Source organism: Triturus cristatus, chromosome 3_2 (assembly GCF_964204655.1).
Source record: "Triturus cristatus chromosome 3_2, aTriCri1.1, whole genome shotgun sequence".
Lineage (NCBI taxonomy): Eukaryota > Metazoa > Chordata > Amphibia > Caudata > Salamandridae > Triturus > Triturus cristatus.
This window is the reverse complement of record NC_140584.1, coordinates 916,564,346-916,583,056: the sequence shown is the minus strand read 5'-3', so window position 1 is coordinate 916,583,056 and position 18,711 is coordinate 916,564,346. Positions and strand designations below refer to the sequence as shown.

Sequence of the window (18,711 nt, the reverse complement as noted above, 5' to 3'; positions counted from 1 at the left end):
GCGGCTCCTGGGGCTGATGGCCTCCTGCATCCTACTAGTGCATCACGCCAGGCGGCGCATGCGGGCTCTGCAGTGGGACCTGAAGTTTCAGTGGGCCCAGCATCACGGCAACCTGTCCGACCATGTCTTGATCTCGGAGGGCACTGCACGGCAGTTGCAGTGGTGGCTCACGGACCGCGATTGGGTCAAGGGCAAGAGCCTCTCCCTTCCCCAACCGGAGCACGTCGTAGTGACGGATGCGTCCCTCCTGGGATGGGGTGGCCATATGGGAGAGGCGGAGATCAGAGGCCTCTGGTCTCCGGCGGAGTCTCGTCTCCACATCAACCTGTTGAAGTTGAGAGCGATCCGATTTGCACTGAAAGCCTTCCTTCCCTCTGTCCGGGGAAGTGTCGTGCAGGTGTTCACGGACAACACCACCGCCATGTGGTATTGCAACAAACAGGACGGGGTGGGGTCGTGGACCCTTTGTCAGGAGGCTCTGCGCCTCTGGACGTGGCTGGAACACCAGGGCGTCACCCTAGTGGTTCAACATCTGGCGGGCTCTCTGAACGCCAGAGCAGACGAACTCAGCCGCCGGTGCATGATGGATCACGAATGGCGTCTGAACTCCGAAGTGGCGCAAGGTCTCTTTCAGCAGTGGGGAGAGCCTTGGTTAGATCTATTCGCCACCGAAGAGAACGCGCAATGTCAGCAGTTCTGCGCGTTGGAATTTCCAAGGCGGCACTCGCTCGGCGACGCTTTTCGTCACGAGTGGAGTTGCGGTCTGTTGTACGCCTTTCCGCCTATACCACTTCTGCCCAGAGTGCTGAAGAAGATCAGGCACGACCGGGCCCAAGTCATCTTGGTGGCTCCGGATTGGGCACGAAGGTACTGGTATCCCGAGCTACTCAGTATGTTGACCGATCCTCCGATACGTCTGCCCCTTCGGGAGGATCTTCTGTCGCAGCAGCAGGGGACGGTCCTCCACCCGAACCTGTCCAGCCTCCACCTCCATGCGTGGAGATTGAGCGGCGGCAGTTGATGCCATTTGACTTGCCTCCTGAAGTCTGTGATATCATTCTGGCAGCCAGGCGTCCCTCCACAAAGACGGTATACGCCTGCCGGTGGAACAAATTTGTGGCATGGTGCACAGCAAAGGCTGTGGATCCCCTTTCCGCCCCTCTTTCTGAGGTTCTCCTCTTTCTTCTTTCTTTGGCCCGGCAGGGCTCTGCCCTGGGCACCTTGAAAGGTTATCTTGCTGCCATCTCTGCCTTCTTGCGGCTTCCTGATCAGCCTTCTCTTTTCAAGTCCCCTGTAGTTACACGCTTTCTAAAAGGCATTACTCACACGTTCCCTCCTGTCCCTTTTGTAATGCCTCAGTGGGACTTGAATCTTGTTCTCACATTTCTAATGTGCGCTCCCTTTGAGCCTCTTCATAATTGTCCTCTTCGTCTGCTGACGCTTAAGACTGCTTTTCTGGTAGCCATCACCTCGGCTAGACAGGTGAGTGAGCTCCAGGCTTTATCTTCAAAGCCTCCTTTTCTCTCTGTTCATCCGGACAAGGTTGTCCTTCGGCCTCGTCCCTCCTTTCTTCCGAAAGTGGTGACCCCCTTTCATCTTGGGCAGTCTGTCACCTTGCCCACCTTCTTTCGCCTCCGCATCCTTCCAAAGAGGAAGAGAGGCTCCACCGTCTGGACCCAAAATGTGCGCTCTCCTTTTATCTGGACCGCACAAAGCAGTTCCGGGTGGACGACCAACTTTTCGTTGGATACGTGGGTGCTAAGAAGGGAAAATCTGTGCACAAATGGACCATCTCTCGGTGGGTCGTTTTGTGCATCAAAATTTGTTATTCCTTGGCAAAAAAGGACCCTCCTGTTGGGCTGCGCGCCCATTCTACTCGGGCCTCGGCGGCTACTACTGCTTTGGGACGAGGTGTCCCTTTGCAGGACATCTGTCAGGCGGCAACGTGGGCTTCGCTACACACGTTTGCCAGGCATTATTGCCTTGACAGCCAAGTCCGGAGGGATGGCTTCTTTGGCCGTTCTGTTCTCCAGGACTTTCTGGTGTGATCTTGGTTCGCAGACCCACCACCGGGGATGGTATTGCTTGGGTATCTATTCTAAGGTGAGGAATCTAACTAACGTGTTTCTTTCAGATGAACAAGTTACTTACCTTCTGTTAGAGATGTACTCCACTCCCACGCCTGAAGAGGTTGGTGGTAACGGAGTAATTTCCGGGGACACACAGTGGTAGCTTGGCTCGAGTGGTCAGGAATCAGGCACCGTGCTAAGCATACGACATACCCATACAATAACCATGCGTGCATCCGTTCCAAAAACGACTCTACACCGTAAAAATTATGAAAATATCTTGCTTTATCTTCTTTTTCTCTTAGTTGCTGATTAGATAAATAATACACAATCACAATATACAAACTTTTTAAATAGTGCAGGTCAAATAAATACTGGCTTAATGATTCAATAAATAGGGGTGATCATAAATAAGGAAGGTATAAATATAAGTGCAATACATACAGGCAATTAAATATTCTGAGGCAATAAATACTGTAAACCAATAAATATTGTGCATCAATAAATACTGTGGACCAATAAATACAGTGAAGCAATAAATAGGTTAAATACAATAAATACAGTGCCTCCAATAAATAATTAAAAGCTGACAGTGACACTCATAGAATCAGATCACATTTGAGATTACTATGGGCTAATTTGGCCCAGGCACAGCTTGTGGGGATGTGGAAGGCTTGAGGGTGTCTACTCCCTGGCTTGGACAAGGCTGAGGCCTAAACTGAGGTAGATCAAGGGGGGAATACCAGAGACCTGGCTCTCTCACTCTACACAACCCCTCTAAATTAGTCTCAGCTCTCCCCTGGCACAGTCCAGCTGGTTCCAGCACCTCTCTAACCCCTAGAGTAGTCTCTTAGGATTCCACAGGGCCTTTGGCGCCCTCTACTCCACTTACTGCCTTTTTTCTGAAGTTCCGACGCCGCTGGAGTCGTGTCGACGCCGTGAGGCGGATCCGGTTTGATGTCGGCGGCCTCGGCACAATGTCAGTTCCTGACGACGCCGGTAGGCGGCTCCGGTTCGATGTCGGCGGCCTCGGCTCGATCTCGACCTCCGATTCGATGGCGTCGGGCAGTCTTTACTCGATGTCGACTTCGGGCGGCTCCGGTCCGATGGCGACCTCAGCTTCGATGACGTCGGCCGGCCTTGGCTCGATGTCGACTTCCGGCGACTCCGGAGTGCGATCCTCACTCCCGACCTCCGGTGCTCCTCTCCTTAGGTTTCCGGCGACTCCGGAGTGCGACCTCCACTCCCGACCTCCGGTACACTTCTCTCAGGTTCCGGCGACTCCGGAGTGCGATCTCCACTCCCGACCTCCGGCACACTTCACCTCGGTCTCCGGCGACTCCGGAGGGCGGACTTCACTCCCCCGTTGACACCGCTCACTCGACCTTGGTTAACTTCCTCCTCGACCTCTGGTACACCTCACGTCCTCCGTCGGCGCCCTCTCACGATCTCTGGCGGCTCTGGGCACGACGTCTGCTTTTCCAGTCAGCGCCGCTTCTCCACCTCAGGCTCCAGGTCTCCAGGCTACTCGACGTCCGGCTCCAGGGAAACCAGTATCCAGGTCAGGATCTTACTGTTCTTGGTTTCTATGGCCTGTTCCTGCTGTCCAGGTCCTTAAGATGGTTTTTCTTCCTTCTTCCCACACAGGGCTCCAGGCTGGGCTCAGTCAGTAGGGACTAGTATCACGGGTGGGTTTATGGACCCCACTCCAGGCACAAGTTTCCACCCCTGCTGCCTCACTCCTTCCTCCTTCAGGTTTCTGCTGCTCACTCTTCACCAGTCAGGTGCCAACTGCCAGCTCCAACTGCCAACTCTCTGTCTTAGCTTCCCAACATTCTAAACCGCCTCCAACGGTCACAGGGTTCTGGAATGTTCTGGAAGGTGCTAGTAGGTTCCAGTGGATGCTGGTGATGTCACAGGTGGCCACCATTTTGTGCTCCAGGCCCTCAGACAGAAGTTTCAGGGGTAGATAAAATGGCTCCCTGAATCTGCAGCAACACGAAAAAGTCTGGTGGTTCCCAAAAAGGAAAAATTCAAACAGGGTTTGAGGCAAAAGTGGGACAAAATAAATAATGATGAGGAGGGACCACCCAAAGGGCTGACAGGTCTAACACGCGTCCCCCCCAGCTGAAAGTGGGGAGAGCTACCCAACCCCTTGGGAGTTCTCATCACTAAGGCGGAAATACCTTGAGAGACCGTCTGCATTGGCGTGGTCCACTCCAGGCCGATGTTCCACCTGAAAGTCCATTCCCTGTAGGGAAATAGACCACCTCAACAACTTGGGATTCTCCCCCTTCATTTGCATCAGCCAACGAAGGGGTCTGTGGTCGGTCTGAACCAGGAAGTGCGAGCCAAACAGGTATGGCCGCAACTTCTTCAGAGCCCATACCACTGCAAAGGCTTCACGCTCTATTGCACTCCACTTCTGTTCCCTGGGAAGTAGTCTCCGGGATAGGAAGACCACGGGTTGATCCAGACCCTCTTCATTGAGTTGCGATAACACTGCCCCAATGCCATGTTCTGATGCATCTGTCTGGACAATGAACTCCTTGGAAAAGTCTGGGGCCCTTAAGACCGGGGCCTCGCACATGGCTTTCTTCAATCTCACAAAGGCTTGCTGACAAGCCTCCGTCCAGACTACCCGTCGAGGTTGTTTCTTGGACGTGAGCTCCGTGAGGGGGGCTACGATGGTACCGTACCCCTTCACGAAGCGGCGGTAGTATCCCGTGAGGCCCAAAAATGCTCGGACCTCAGTCTGTGTCTTGGGGGGTTCCCAGGCCATGATGGCCTCGATCTTCGCCTGGAGGGGTTGCACCGCTCCCCTACCCACCAAGTTTCCAAGGTACACTACCGACCCCTGCCCGATCTGGCACTTGCTGGCCTTGATCGTCAATCCAGCTTGTCTCAGGGCCTGGAGAACAGCTTGCAGGTGACGCAAGTGATCCACCCAGCTATTACTGAAGACGGCTATGTCATCCAGATAAGCAGCAGAGAAACTCTCCATTCCGGTGAGGATCTGGTTTACCAGGCGCTGAAACGTGGCAGGTGCGTTCTTGAGCCCAAAGGGCATCACACAGAACTGGTAGTGGCCATTGGGCGTGGAGAAGGCTGACCTTTCCCTTGCTCCATCAGTCAAAGAGATCTGCCAGTACCCAGAAGTAAGGTCAAAGGTACTTAGATATTGGGCAGCTCCCAGCCGGTCAATCAATTCATCCGCCCTAGGGATCGGATGAGCATCAGTTTTGGTCACTGAATTCAGTCCCCGGTAGTCCACACAGAACCTCAGTTCTGGTTGGGCACCCGGTGGTGCAGCTTTTGGTACTAGTACCACCGGACTGGACCAGGGGCTGCTAGAAGGTTCGATCACTCCTAGCTCCAGCATCTTAGTGACTTCACGATGAATGCTGGCCTTCACCTTGTCTGACATCCGGTAGATCTTGGACTTCACAGGTGGGCTGTCTCCTGTGTCCACGTCATGGACGCACAGGTGAGTCCTACCCGGGACAAGGGAGAACAACGAAGAGTACTGCCCCAGGACCTGGCGACAGTCCTCCTGCTGTTCAGGAGTTAGAGATGGGGAGAGAATCACTCCCTCCACCGACCCATCCTTCTCTTGAGACGCAAACAAATCGGGGAGAGGCTCGCTTGCCACGTCCTCTCCTCCGTCAGTCACCATCATCAAGATGACTTCGGGCCTCTCGTGGTGGGGTTTGAGGCGGTTGGCATGCAGCACCCGCAGGGGCTGACGAGGGGTCTTCAGGTCCACCAAGTAGGTAGCCTTACCCTTCTTCTCCAACACCTCAAAGGGTCCTGACCAGCGATCCTGGAGGGCACTAAGCTCTCCTGGTTCGATCACCCACACCTTCTGGCCAGGCTCCAACTCCACCGGGTGAGCATTGTGGTCATACCACGCCTTCATCACTGCTTGGCTGGCTTCCAAGTTGTCAGAAGCTTGCTTCCACAACTTAGCCATTTGGCTCCGGAAGGCCAGCATGTAGCTCACCACATCCTGGGGAAGCTTTCTGGGAGTTCTTTCCCATCCGTCTCTCACCAGGTTGAGAGGTCCACGTACAGGGTGCCCATACAGAAGCTCGAAGGGGCTGAAGCCCACTCCCTTCTGTGGCACTTCCCTGTAAGAAAAGAGTAAACAGGGCAGGAGGACGTCCCATTTCCTCCGCAGGCTTTCAGGCAGACTTCTGATCATGCCCTTCAAGGTTTTGTTAAACCTCTCCACCAGACCATTGGTCTGGGGGTGGTAAGGAGTGGTGAACCGGTAGGTCACTCCACACTCCTTCCACATGGCCCGCATGTACGCTGACATGAAGTTGGTCCCCCTGTCGGACACAACTTCCTTGGGAAAACCCACTCGGGTAAAGATTCCCATCAGGGCCCTAGCCACAACAGGTGCTGTTATGGTCCTCAGAGGTATTGCCTCTGGGTACCGTGTGGCATGATCCACCAAAACCAGGATAAACCTGTGACCAGCTGTAGTCGGTGGATCTAACGGACCCACAATGTCGATGCCCACCCTTTCAAAGGGGGTGCTAACGACAGGAAGTGGTTCCAGGGGAGCTTTCAGCTTCACCCCTGTTTTCCCACTGGCTTGGCAAGACACACATGTCCGGCAGTAGGTATCGGACGACACTTTCATCTGAGGCCAATAAAAGTGTGGGACAAGACGGGCGAAGGTCTTGTCTTGCCCCAGGTGTCCTGCCAATGGTATCTCGTGAGCCAACTCCAGAAGGAAGGCTCGATAACGTTGAGGGACTACCAAGGCTCGTGACGATCCGTGTAGGGGTGCCTTGGGTTCACTGTAGAGGAGGCCATCCTCCCAGTAAACACTGTAGTTCCCTTCAACGTTCCCTGCTGCCTGGGCTTCGGCCTGTCGCCTCAGCCCCTCAAGGGTAGGGCACTCCCTCTGGCCCTGGCAGAATTCCTCCCTGGACGGGCCTCCCTCCACGTGCCACTCGGCCGGGATGGGTAGGTCCTCCAGGTTGGTAACGTCCCCCACCGCAGACTCCTGGTCCACCACCTCCGGTGGCCTATCCGTCCTACGGGGTGGAGACGCCGAGGCAGGCTCCTCCTGTCCTCGGTTCTTCCCTTGACTGGCAGCGGGCTGGGCCTTTGTTCCAGGCTCCAGCCGAAACGAACTCCCTCTCCGGGTAGTCGCGGACCTTGTGCTCACACAGGCCCAGTCAGGTGTACCCAGCATCTCAGTGTGAGTCCGGTATTCCACCTCCTTCCAAGCGTTGTGCTCCATGTCATTCCCCAGCAGACAATCGACTGGCACGGCAGGGCTTACGGCAACTCGAAGTGAACCTGCAACCCCCCCCCCATTCAAAGGGAACCTCGGCCACTGGATAGTGGCCTGTTCTGCCGTCAGCCATCGCGGCTGGGTGGAGTACATCGGGAATTACCTGCTCTGGAGACACCAGTTGGCTACGCACCATAGTCATACTGGCTCCTGTGTCTCTCAGAGCCTCCCCTCTTTGGCCGATGATGGTGACCCACTGCCCATACTTTGCGGTATTTGCGGGCACCTGGATCTTGGGAACCATCTCCCGTTCTCCCAGGGACACTAAAGTGACACCCGCCCACTCCCTTCCCTTAATTAAAGGCATCTCCTCCCCGAGCACTACACTAGCTACTCCGGGGGTCTTTCCTCCAGTGGGAGGGGGTGGTCATTTCAGGCACTTCGGATCTCCTTTATAGTGTCCAACGCCACCGCACTCGTAGCAATGGACAACCCTTGGCTGCTGACTCTGGCCAGGATTAGGGTTTCTGGGTGGGTTAGCCCTAGGGGTGAATCCTGTTCCCTTCCCTTCGAAGTTATTTTGGGGGCCTTTGGAGAACTCCTTTTTCTTTTCCCCTCCCTCTTTCTTCTGGGGGGCGCCCTGTCCGGCCTTTTGAGTATCCCCTCCAGTCCCCCTTGTGGACACCCGGGTACTAGCCCAAATGTCCGCCTCCTCAGCAAGCTTCCGGGGACTGGTCAGCTTGCTATCCACCAGGTGTTGACGCAGTTCAGGGAAACATTTCTCGAGCAGGTGTTCCTTCAGTACTAGATCAAACAACCCCTCGTAGTTCCTCACTTCACTGCCCTGAATCCAACCCTCTAGTGCCTTATTTGCATAGTCCAGGAAGTCCACCCAATTCTGTGTGCCCAGTTTGTGACTACCCCTGAACTTCTGTCTGTACTTTTCGGGTGTTAGTCCAAACTTTCTTATGAGCGCCAGTTTCATGGTGGGGTAGTGGGTCTGCTCATCCTCCTCGAGGGCCAATAAAGCATCCCTACCAGCTGGAGGCATGTACTTGTACAATCCCGCTCCCCAGTACTTCTCTGGAACCCCATGGGCCCTTAACGAGACCTCATAGGCTGCTAGCCACTTGGCAATATCGTCGCCCACTCCATAGCTAGCTACTATGTCCTTTGGCAGGTAGGGTTTGGGTTCCCTGGTGAACTCTCTTTCTTGGTCTTTGCTGCCACCGTTAGGTACAGGGTGTGCCCCGATTCTCAGGATCTGAAGATCTATCTCTTTCAGCCTTATCTCATGAGCCATCCTCTGTTCCTCTTTCTCTTTCTCCAGCCTTGCTAAGTCCCATGTGAGCTGCCTTTTCTCCCTCCGGTCTGTTAACTCCACTTCAGACAAGCCACCGCTAGAGGCACTGCTGCCCTTCCTGGAAAGTGTCCTGGGCCCCGCTGACAGGTTCCCCACCTCAGGTTGGTACAAACCAGCTCCCTCACTGTCGGGCTCTCTATCCCTGTCCTCCTCCTCAGCCTTGCTTTCTCGGCGTGCCTCCCCCCAAGCCCTTAAGCTGGTTTGGAGTGCACCCTTCTTTGCTCCTGGGGGACAATACACCCCCTCCCGCTGGCAAAACTCCCTGAGTTGGGCCACAGTGTACGTTTCTAAATTCTCCAGTACAAACTCCATCTTGCCCACTCAGGTCAGAGGACAGTTATTTGCAGTAACAATGCAGGGGGGTACCTTTAATAATACCTCCTCCCACCACCAGAGTAAATTTGGAAAAAACAAAAACCCACAATTAGGAAGGCCGCTTTGAGAAAACTCCCGGTGTAGGCCTATGGACTACCCACAGTTATTGTTGAGTATACGTAGGCACAGCTCTATCCCACCACTGAACACCAATTATGTTAGAGATTTACTCCACTCCCACGCCTGAAGAGGTTGGTGGTAACGGAGTAATTTCCGGGGACACACAGTGGTAGCTTGGCTCGAGTGGTCAGGAATCAGGCACCGTGCTAAGCATACGACATACCCATACAATAACCATGCGTGCATCCGTTCCAAAAACGACTCTACACCGTAAAAATTATGAAAATATCTTGCTTTATCTTCTTTTTCTCTTAGTTGCTGATTAGATAAATAATACACAATCACAATATACAAACTTTTTAAATAGTGCAGGTCAAATAAATACTGGCTTAATGATTCAATAAATAGGGGTGATCATAAATAAGCAAGGTATAAATATAAGTGCAATACATACAGGCAATTAAATATTCTGAGGCAATAAATACTGTAAACCAATAAATATTGTGCATCAATAAATACTGTGGACCAATAAATACAGTGAAGCAATAAATAGGTTAAATACAATAAATACAGTGCCTCCAATAAATAATTAAAAGCTGACAGTGACACTCATAGAATCAGATCACATTTGAGATTACTATGGGCTAATTTGGCCCAGGCACAGCTTGTGGGGATGTGGAAGGCTTGAGGGTGTCTACTCCCTGGCTTGGACAAGGCTGAGGCCTAAACTGAGGTAGATCAAGGGGGGAATACCAGAGACCTGGCTCTCTCACTCTACACAACCCCTCTAAATTAGTCTCAGCTCTCCCCTGGCACAGTCCAGCTGGTTCCAGCACCTCTCTAACCCCTAGAGTAGTCTCTTAGGATTCCACAGGGCCTTTGGCGCCCTCTACTCCACTTACTGCCCTTTTTCTGAAGTTCTGACGCCGCTGGAGTCGTGTCGACGCCGTGAGGTGGATCCGGTTCGATGTCGGCGGCCTCGGCACAATGTCAGTTCCTGACGACGCCGGTAGGCGGCTCCGGTTCAATGCCGGCGGCCTCGGCTCGATCTCGACCTCCGATTCGATGGCGTCGGGCAGTCTTTACTCGATGTCGACTTCGGGCGGCTCCGGTCCGATGGCGACCTCAGCTTCGATGACGTCGGCCGGCCTTGGCTCGATGTCGACTTCCGGCGACTCCGGAGTGCGATCCTCACTCCCGACCTCCGGTGCTCCTCTCCTTAGGTTTCCAGCGACTCCGGAGTGCGACCTCCACTCCCGACCTCCGGTACACTTCTCTCAGGTTCCGGCGACTCCGGAGTGCGATCTCCACTCCCGACCTCCGGCACACTTCACCTCGGTCTCCGGCGACTCCGGAGGGCGGACTTCACTCCCCCGTTGACACCGCTCACTCGACCTTGGTTAACTTCCTCCTCGACCTCTGGTACACCTCACGTCCTCCGTCGGCGCCCTCTCACGATCTCTGGCGGCTCTGGGCACGACGTCTGCTTTTCCAGTCAGCGCCGCTTCTCCACCTCAGGCTCCAGGTCTCCAGGCTACTCGACGTCCGGCTCCAGGGAAACCAGAATCCAGGTCAGGATCTTACTGTTCTTGGTTTCTAAGGCCTGTTCCTGCTGTCCAGGTCCTTAAGATGGTTTTTCTTCCTTCTTCCCACACAGGGCTCCAGGCTGGGCTCAGTCAGTAGGGACTAGTATCACGGGTGGGTTTATGGACCCCACTCCAGGCACAAGTTTCCACCCCTGCTGCCTCACTCCTTCCTCCTTCAGGTTTCTGCTGCTCACTCTTCACCAGTCAGGTGCCAACTGCCAGCTCCAACTGCCAACTCTCTGTCTTAGCTTCCCAACATTCTAAACCGCCTCCAACGGTCACAGGGTTCTGGAATGTTCTGGAAGGTGCTAGTAGGTTCCAGTGGATGCTGGTGATGTCACAGGTGGCCTCCATTTTGTGCTCCAGGCCCTCAGACAGAAGTTTCAGGGGTAGATAAAATGGCTCCCTGAATCTGCAGCAACACGAAAAAGTCTGGTGGTTCCCAAAAAGGAAAAATTCAAACAGGGTTTGAGGCAAAAGTGGGACAAAATAAATAATGATGAGGAGGGACCACCCAAAGGGCTGACAGGTCTAACACCTTCGGTAACGATGTATCTGTAAGAAACATTAGTTAGTTAGATTCCTCACCGACCCACCCATCCTCCCCGTTCTGCGAGCTGACATCTAGGGTTAAGGTTATCCTTTTCAGGCCCCTAGATTTTATTGTTGGCACCAGTGTCGGTCTTTGCATGGCTCTGCGTTCCTGGCGCGGAAAGCAATGTACAAGAACTGACGTCAGCGCGCGAGGGCGGCGTCTAAGTACTCCGACGACGTCATTCCGGCGCACGACGCCAACGACGGACGCGGAGCCGCAGACGACGCCTAGCGACACGCAAGGGGTATTGCTGACGAAAAATCTTCCGGATCCAGTCTGACGCCTGGGGATATTCTAAGGTGAGGAATCTAACTAACTAATGTTTCTTACAGATACATCGTTACCAAAGGTAAGTAACTTGTTCTATCCACCTATACCTATGTAGGATTAGGGCAAGATACAACCCAACAGAGTAGAACCCTATAGAGTAATAGTGAATCTGACCTGATACAAGACCAATTTCACAGCATTTTACCTTTTCACTTAGCCTAGGGACAGTCAGACCAAGCTAGATAGGAGGAGCACCATTGGGGAGGATTCTGTTTGGTGCCGAGACATTCCAGAAAAGAGATTGTTGGAGTTAGCAAAATCATCGCACCAATGAGTGAACACATCCACTTCCGCTTCCATGTGCGATCCCAGGGTAGCCCTTAGCATTTTTAGGTTTGTCTTCTTTAAGAACAAATGGGCCCCAGACATGGAGTTCCAGTGTAGGACCATCCCCCTCGATGATTCAAAGGGAAACGAGTCTCATAGGGGAGGGTTGAACCACAGCATAGATACCACATGTCAGGAAATCTAGGATACTGAAGTGAATAGGTATACGTGGTTAGAAGGAAAGGGGCAACCCCCAATTTTACGGAAACGTGCATTGTATTTCTTGTGTGTCGGAGGTAAAGAAACCATTTCACTGGGAACAAATGAAAACTTTGGCACAATACTGCACATACCGTACATGCAATGGGACACCTCCACTCTGATGGATATCTACTGGCAGTATGGTGAGTTTGCCTGCTCTCAGCAGCCTCTGCTCCCTCATCACCTTACACACCTCATCCCTGGTTATTCCCGGAGAGGATCTGTCAGAATTGCACCAACATCCTCTAAAGAAGAAGACGCCTCTGATGCATCAGGTTAGAGAAAAAAGGTCTGCTGAGTATTTTGGCTGGGCTCAATACAAGGACATACCGGAAGAATTCACACTGTAGTCTGACACACAAATCAACACAAGGGGGTCCATACCCTTCTTCACAGTGTATACGAAAGTTAACACCAGTTGGGAATTGCTCAAGATGATGAACAGCACTGAACTTGGCCTTAATTTAATCAAGGAAGAAATTAGAGGCTCAAGGTGATGCAACATCGATATGTGTTGGACTTAATGACTGCAATGGAAGGTGGGGTGTGTGCCAAGATTAGAGCATCCTGCTGCTCATTTATCCCAGGCAGTGATCTAGACGACTGAACTTTCACTCTTGCCATCCAAGCACTGAGCCTTTTGCAAAGATATATGCATGAGGAGGGAAGTGCCCCTAAGTAGGAATGGCATTTGAACTGGTTTTCCTGACTCCCCTGGTGGCTCACCGGACTGTGCACATCACTGTTGCCTGTTTTAATACTTTTATTGTCTTGTGTGGTTTCCTACAATTGGGGTTTTCCTATTGTAAAACATAGTGTTAAAATTAGGTAGAATGCAAGTAACTAAAAAAATAGTAGTAGTCAAAACTGAAGAACAACATGTCCTCAATATTGTGACTGTCATAAAGTATGGGTTAGGTAATGTAGTTATAAATTCAACTAGAGGGGGGAATGTTGATAGTGATTAAATCAATGTTTATAATGTTACACTTGCATATACGAGCAAAATCGCATCACTATTAACAAACTCACCCCTCATGAGCTTTCTGTCAACCCGGACTCCGAAATGCGTGGTCAGGCAGGCTCTGCGACATAGTCCTAGGTTACTGACTGACACATCATAGGTGGGGTGACACGTAGCCTGCAGACAAACGCGCGAACAGGAAACTCAGTTCCATCCTCCAGATAAGCGCAGCGACACCACAAAGGTCCGGGATAATTGGCTCCAATAAAGCACACAATGCCGGACGGGTGCGTGCATACCCAAAACGTCATAAAGTCAGATGTCACATGAACTTAGGAACACATAGCCAATCAGGACACAGAACACACAGTACTTGCAGTGATCACGCACCCCTCATGCCGGACATCTGGTCATGTTACCCACTGGCCCACATTGTGTCCACGCAAGGTTGAGGCCCACCTGCATTTGTTATCAGGGGCCTTATTTACGACTCCACAGACAAGGCCCACATTCTTTTAACAAACAAGGATCGTCTGAAGTATTTTTATTATACCCAAAAACTGAATAAAGACTCGCTCAGATTGATGGTACCTTGAGACAGTCCTCAGACTCGCCTCTGAGACTGCTCCCAGCCAAAGTGTTTAATTCAACCAACTGTTCCTGTTTTGCAAACGCCTCTTGTCTTTTGTTTTTTCAAGGCAAATTCATATCCGAGTTGCAAGTCACCAGGCCTTCTCAGGAGTGCAATGGGAAACCTATGCTTGGGGCAGGTATACAATCCCCACTGGGATTATTAGTGAACAGTAAACTGTTTTTTGTGAATAGGGCCCATTGTTACATACAGTTGCAGCTTACTAGGAAAGCTTTTCCAAGCTTAGGCATTTACCAAAGAGTAAGTGTAGAAGGTGCTCATTTATGCATGCTTATTTTGGAAAAATGCATCTTGTACATCCACACCAATTTGGTGATGTTTCCTCCCTTTTCCCCATTTACTCCTTCACTTCATAAGAGTGTACAGGATATTAATGTATTTTACAAATGTTGTACGTACTTACAAGCACTCAAATTTGGTTTCTGACTTTCTTTCTAAGGCATTACATGCCCAGTCCGTTTCCTTATGAAGACATGGTTTTGGAGCTCTCACGTCATTGGCACACTTAAGGCTGCCTTGCACCACGCACACGCCTCGCACAACAGTACAAGAGTGTGTCTGCTGTAGCTTTTGTACTATAATGGTACCCTTCCCATACAAAATATTATGATTAGACATAGTTTAATACTTTCTTAAGTTTTATCTGAGCCTTCATTCTTGAGTATAATTTTATGCCCATTCCGGGTTTTTTCAGTACATTTTATTTGATGTACGGCACTGCACAGTTCAAACAGCTATATGTGGTAACATCAGTATGCCCCGATACTTGGTCTTAGGCCTCTGATTTCTTTTTCAATACTGATCAGTTGTTCTCCTAATTACTCTGAACAGCGGGATTATGGTCATGTTTCAAAAATAGTAGTTTCACTTAGATAATTATTATTAGAAGGGGTTTGTTGCATCTGTAGGGAAATCTTTTAGAAAAGTCAAAGAGAAAAATAAAGTAATTGCCCTCTCAGCAGTAATATAGGGACTGATAAAGAGTTTAGTGGAGAGGATACTCTGTCACAGTCGCGACTAAGTACTCTCTCCGTCAAATTCATGGTCTGCCTTCCCGATTTAGAGACGGGCGGACTGAAAGTGTGTCGACATAGGAGTCTTCTCTGGCTTCGCTGCGGACATACTCCTCCAATGGGCTGACGGAGTATAGGCAATACAACGTTAGCCATTCAACCTCCTGTTCAATTTAGATTGGGCTAGATTGTTTTGGCTGTGTATTGGTGCAGTAAAAAAAAAATAATGATTACCAAAACCCTGGGAGAAAGCTTGCAAGGTGTGGAGATCATTAGTTTTATATTTTTCAAAAATAATCTCACACTTTAGGAGTTTGTTTATGAAAAATGAAAAAAAAAGGCCATCCTGTTTGACTGAGCCATCAATTAAACTTTAACAACATTGACAGGAACTTCCGTGATAGTGGTTCCAGCCAGTGTTCACAGCTGTCCTTGTGGCTGGCGGATTATTAGAATTGAGGGTCTAAGGTCCCTCTGGGTGGTGGCGGCAAGGTCCTCTGCCATTCTGATGAAATACCCTCTGTCTTCCAAATTCTAAATCAGCCTCATAGCTGTGCTTATGAATGTTCTAGCTCAAGGCTTTGATATTCATTGTTCAACCATTTAAATGCCTGTTTATTTTGGGTTCCTCTCTACAGTGTGCCATTATGAGACAGAATATTATCAGGCAAAAACCTGCAAGACTAGACGTAAATATAGGGATCAGTTTAAAGCTTACAGCATAATTGTTTGCGAAAGGGGAAAAGAACATCAGCAGCATTTTCCAGACATATTACTTAGGCAGGGATTCGTAAGGTAGACGTTTGTACTGCTCCATTGGCTTTTCCTAAGTATTATAGCCTAAATGGCAGTGTTTTCGATAAAAATCACAAGTTGCCAGTCTGTGTTTTACAGCAGTCAATTTCTCAGTCAATATCTCTGCTCAATTTCGCTATCGCAGGGTTCATTCGCAGTGGATAAATGGGCAAAAGAAAGTTATCAAACTCTAATTATAATATATGCTGTCTTTGGTCCTCATATTGCAAACGTCTATTCTTTTGTCTCAGCATAGCTTCTGCAGCAGGCTGATATAGTCAAATTTTACATATTACAGAGACTGTCCCACAGTAAAGAAAAGTTGATATAGGTCATTAAAAGAATTCTTTTTTTTTTACATTCAGGTTGTTTTTGTTGTAGTGCTAGGAGGTAATTTAAGAATCAGGGGAAGGACAGCCTGCCACAGTCTCAGCAGAGGGTATGGCCTCCACTCACCTGGCAGAGGACCGCCCGCACGATTTTGTTATCCAAGCTTTTCTAGTGGGGTTCTATAAAGCATATATTGCTGCCACCAGTGTGGTGTTTGTCTCTGAAGAACTATGCAGAGCAGGCACAATGTTTGTTTCACCTTGTTGCCAAAAGTTTTAGTTTTTTAAAAATCAACTCATAAATCAGGAATTTATTTGTTGAGAAAGAAAAAATCAATGTCGCTGGCATGCAGGGAGCTTTCTCTCTGTGTTTTCTACCTGCCGAGGTCCACAATAAAGTATGTATAATTAAATGAATATAATAATTTATTTTAATACAAGCATTTTTCAATTAATTACATTAATATCAACCCTAAAAGCTGTTTTCCTGATGCAGAAAAAGTAAAAAAGGGAAATAAATCGTCGGATAAAGCAATGGGGACACAGTAAAAGTCTGACGTTAGTGAGCCCAGCAATTGACTTAAATTAAATAGTGAACTTTAGGGTTATCATTATGGTAAGGGTTATTCTTGTAATTAGGCTAGGGTTTCGGTGAATAGTAGTCATTTTAATAGCAGAGGGATTTGTGGTAGGAGGTTTGCTCTCGTAGACAAGGTAATCTTAATTACATTTCATTTTGTAGGGGATTATCTGTGGACGAGACTCTATAATGGTTTTCTTCATGATGACAAAAATCCCTTAAAAGGACTTTGAGATATCTAAATCAGTTACTAAACTTTGTCGTAAGAGGTAATTATGAGAACATTGGGGCAGATTTATGACTTCTGGCGCATCTCTGCTAATCAGCAGAGATGCGCCAGAAGAGTTGCGACGCATCTGCCTACCCGTGCGCCACCACTGATGCGCCGCACTTATAATGCGGCGCAACGTGGCACTCAGATGGGCAGATGCGTGACGCATCCCCTGTCGGAAAGGCGGCGCATTGCTGGAGTTGCGTCGCAAGCGCGACGCAGCTCCAGCAATGCCCTAGGGGGTACTACCTTGTTAATGCTGCAGCAATCCTTACGCCTGCTTCAGGCAGGCGCAGGGTTTTGACGCAGCATGGCCTTAAAAGTGACTGAGTGAAATCTTGTAGATTTCACTCAGCCACTTTTAGGAGGCGTCCCTGCGCCAGAACGCCTGCTTTTGGTGCAGGGCTTTACAACGTGACGCATCTCCCAGATGCGTCACGTTGTAAATAACCCGCAGCATGGCGCTGGTTTTGCGCCACCGCTGCGTCACAAAAGTGACGCAACGGCGGCATAAAACAGGCGTAAGGGGCTTGTAAATCTGCCCCAAAGTTTGTATAATGGAAGAAGTATATTCGTACTCTGTAATAGATTAAAGAGGTACTTCACAGTATTCTCTCAGTCGATAACATAAGTAGTGTTTCATGATGATGCTACATAACTTGTCCATGGCCATCTAATGCAATTCATACAAACTAAAGAATTTAATTAAATAAACCAACCCATTATTAATGTTTAATGTGAGCATACGATATCACAAAGTAAAGCAAACTCTGGAAATCTTGTTTAAGATGATATTATTTACAATTTGTAGGTGAAGTGAAAGAAATGGCAGAAAAAGCAGCAGCTGGAAAGCTGGGAATTGTGTCACATTATCAACAAGAAACGCCAGAATCGGGGAGTGATCTGGAAAATATTGAACTTTTTCACAGTGTCAATATTGACGATCGGCAAGACTATAAATGGGATGATGTAGTTAACTTCATGAAACCTGATGGCCAAAGTGAGCGAAACGACTTCAGCAGCAGTGAAGATATGTCTGACAATGAAACTGGTGGAGATTGTAGTTCTGAAATGGAGAGTGTAGTGGGAAGGTTTGTAGGTAAGTTGCTATTAAGTCTTGTAGATAAATCCCTGTATTTGCTCACTGTTTGACAATGTTCCCTAACACCAACAAAATATGAATTCAGACACTTACGTGTGACCGTTTGTTGCATCAGAAATCCATCTTGCAGTGGCATAATGTGGTAAAAATAGGTGTGTTTTGTAGCCAATTTAATGCATTATCATTTGATCCTATAATAACACCTGCCTTTTTTATTTTATTTGTTAGCTGCCACACAAAGAGAACATGTGCAGCAAAAATTCTAGATTAATTTTTGGTGCTTTTGCAGCTGTTGAAGCTCAAGTGTAATAAAGTAATCTTTCTATCTTCAAAGTTGTCATCCTCACTTGTTTTATTATGCCTAATATAGTGCTTTAATGTAATTTATATGGTCAAATTACTATTTTAAGTCAGTAACACCAAAGAATATTTGATTTCAAATACCCGTCATATCATCGAAGTGGAAATGCATTGAATCATGTCAAGTGAGTAGTAGCTATATTAAGATTGTCACATTTAATTTTGCATTGTGAATTTCAGGTGGTACTGAGCACAGAGCTAACTGGAACGTGCACCCCTGCTTATACACTCGCATATAATGTCACTCATGGCATTTTAAATTATATATTTGATTACATTATTGATCACATCTCTAATAAACATCACTGATGACATCATACATTCATTGTGACACCGTCCTATAGGATTTATAAACTTGGAATTAATTCAACCTACTATACGTGTTGACAATTGTCTATTCACCTTAAAGAATTGCCTTGTTAAAGACTTCATAATACCTACAATTTTAAGTCAAGAGTTTGACATGTATACATTTGCTTCTGAAA

The 18,711-nt window shown here is 49.0% G+C and overlaps 1 protein-coding gene across 1 annotated transcript in view; it reads left to right on the top strand.

Moving 5' to 3' along the window:
* The window catches only part of TEX14 (testis expressed 14, intercellular bridge forming factor), a 1,549,829-nt gene that overhangs the window by 895,303 nt on the left and 635,815 nt on the right, over positions 1–18,711 (top strand). The window contains exon 16 of the mRNA XM_085647123.1: positions 17,576–17,863. Coding sequence (XP_085503249.1) covers positions 17,576–17,863 — 288 coding nt within the window. The remainder of the gene's footprint in view (positions 1–17,575; positions 17,864–18,711) is intronic.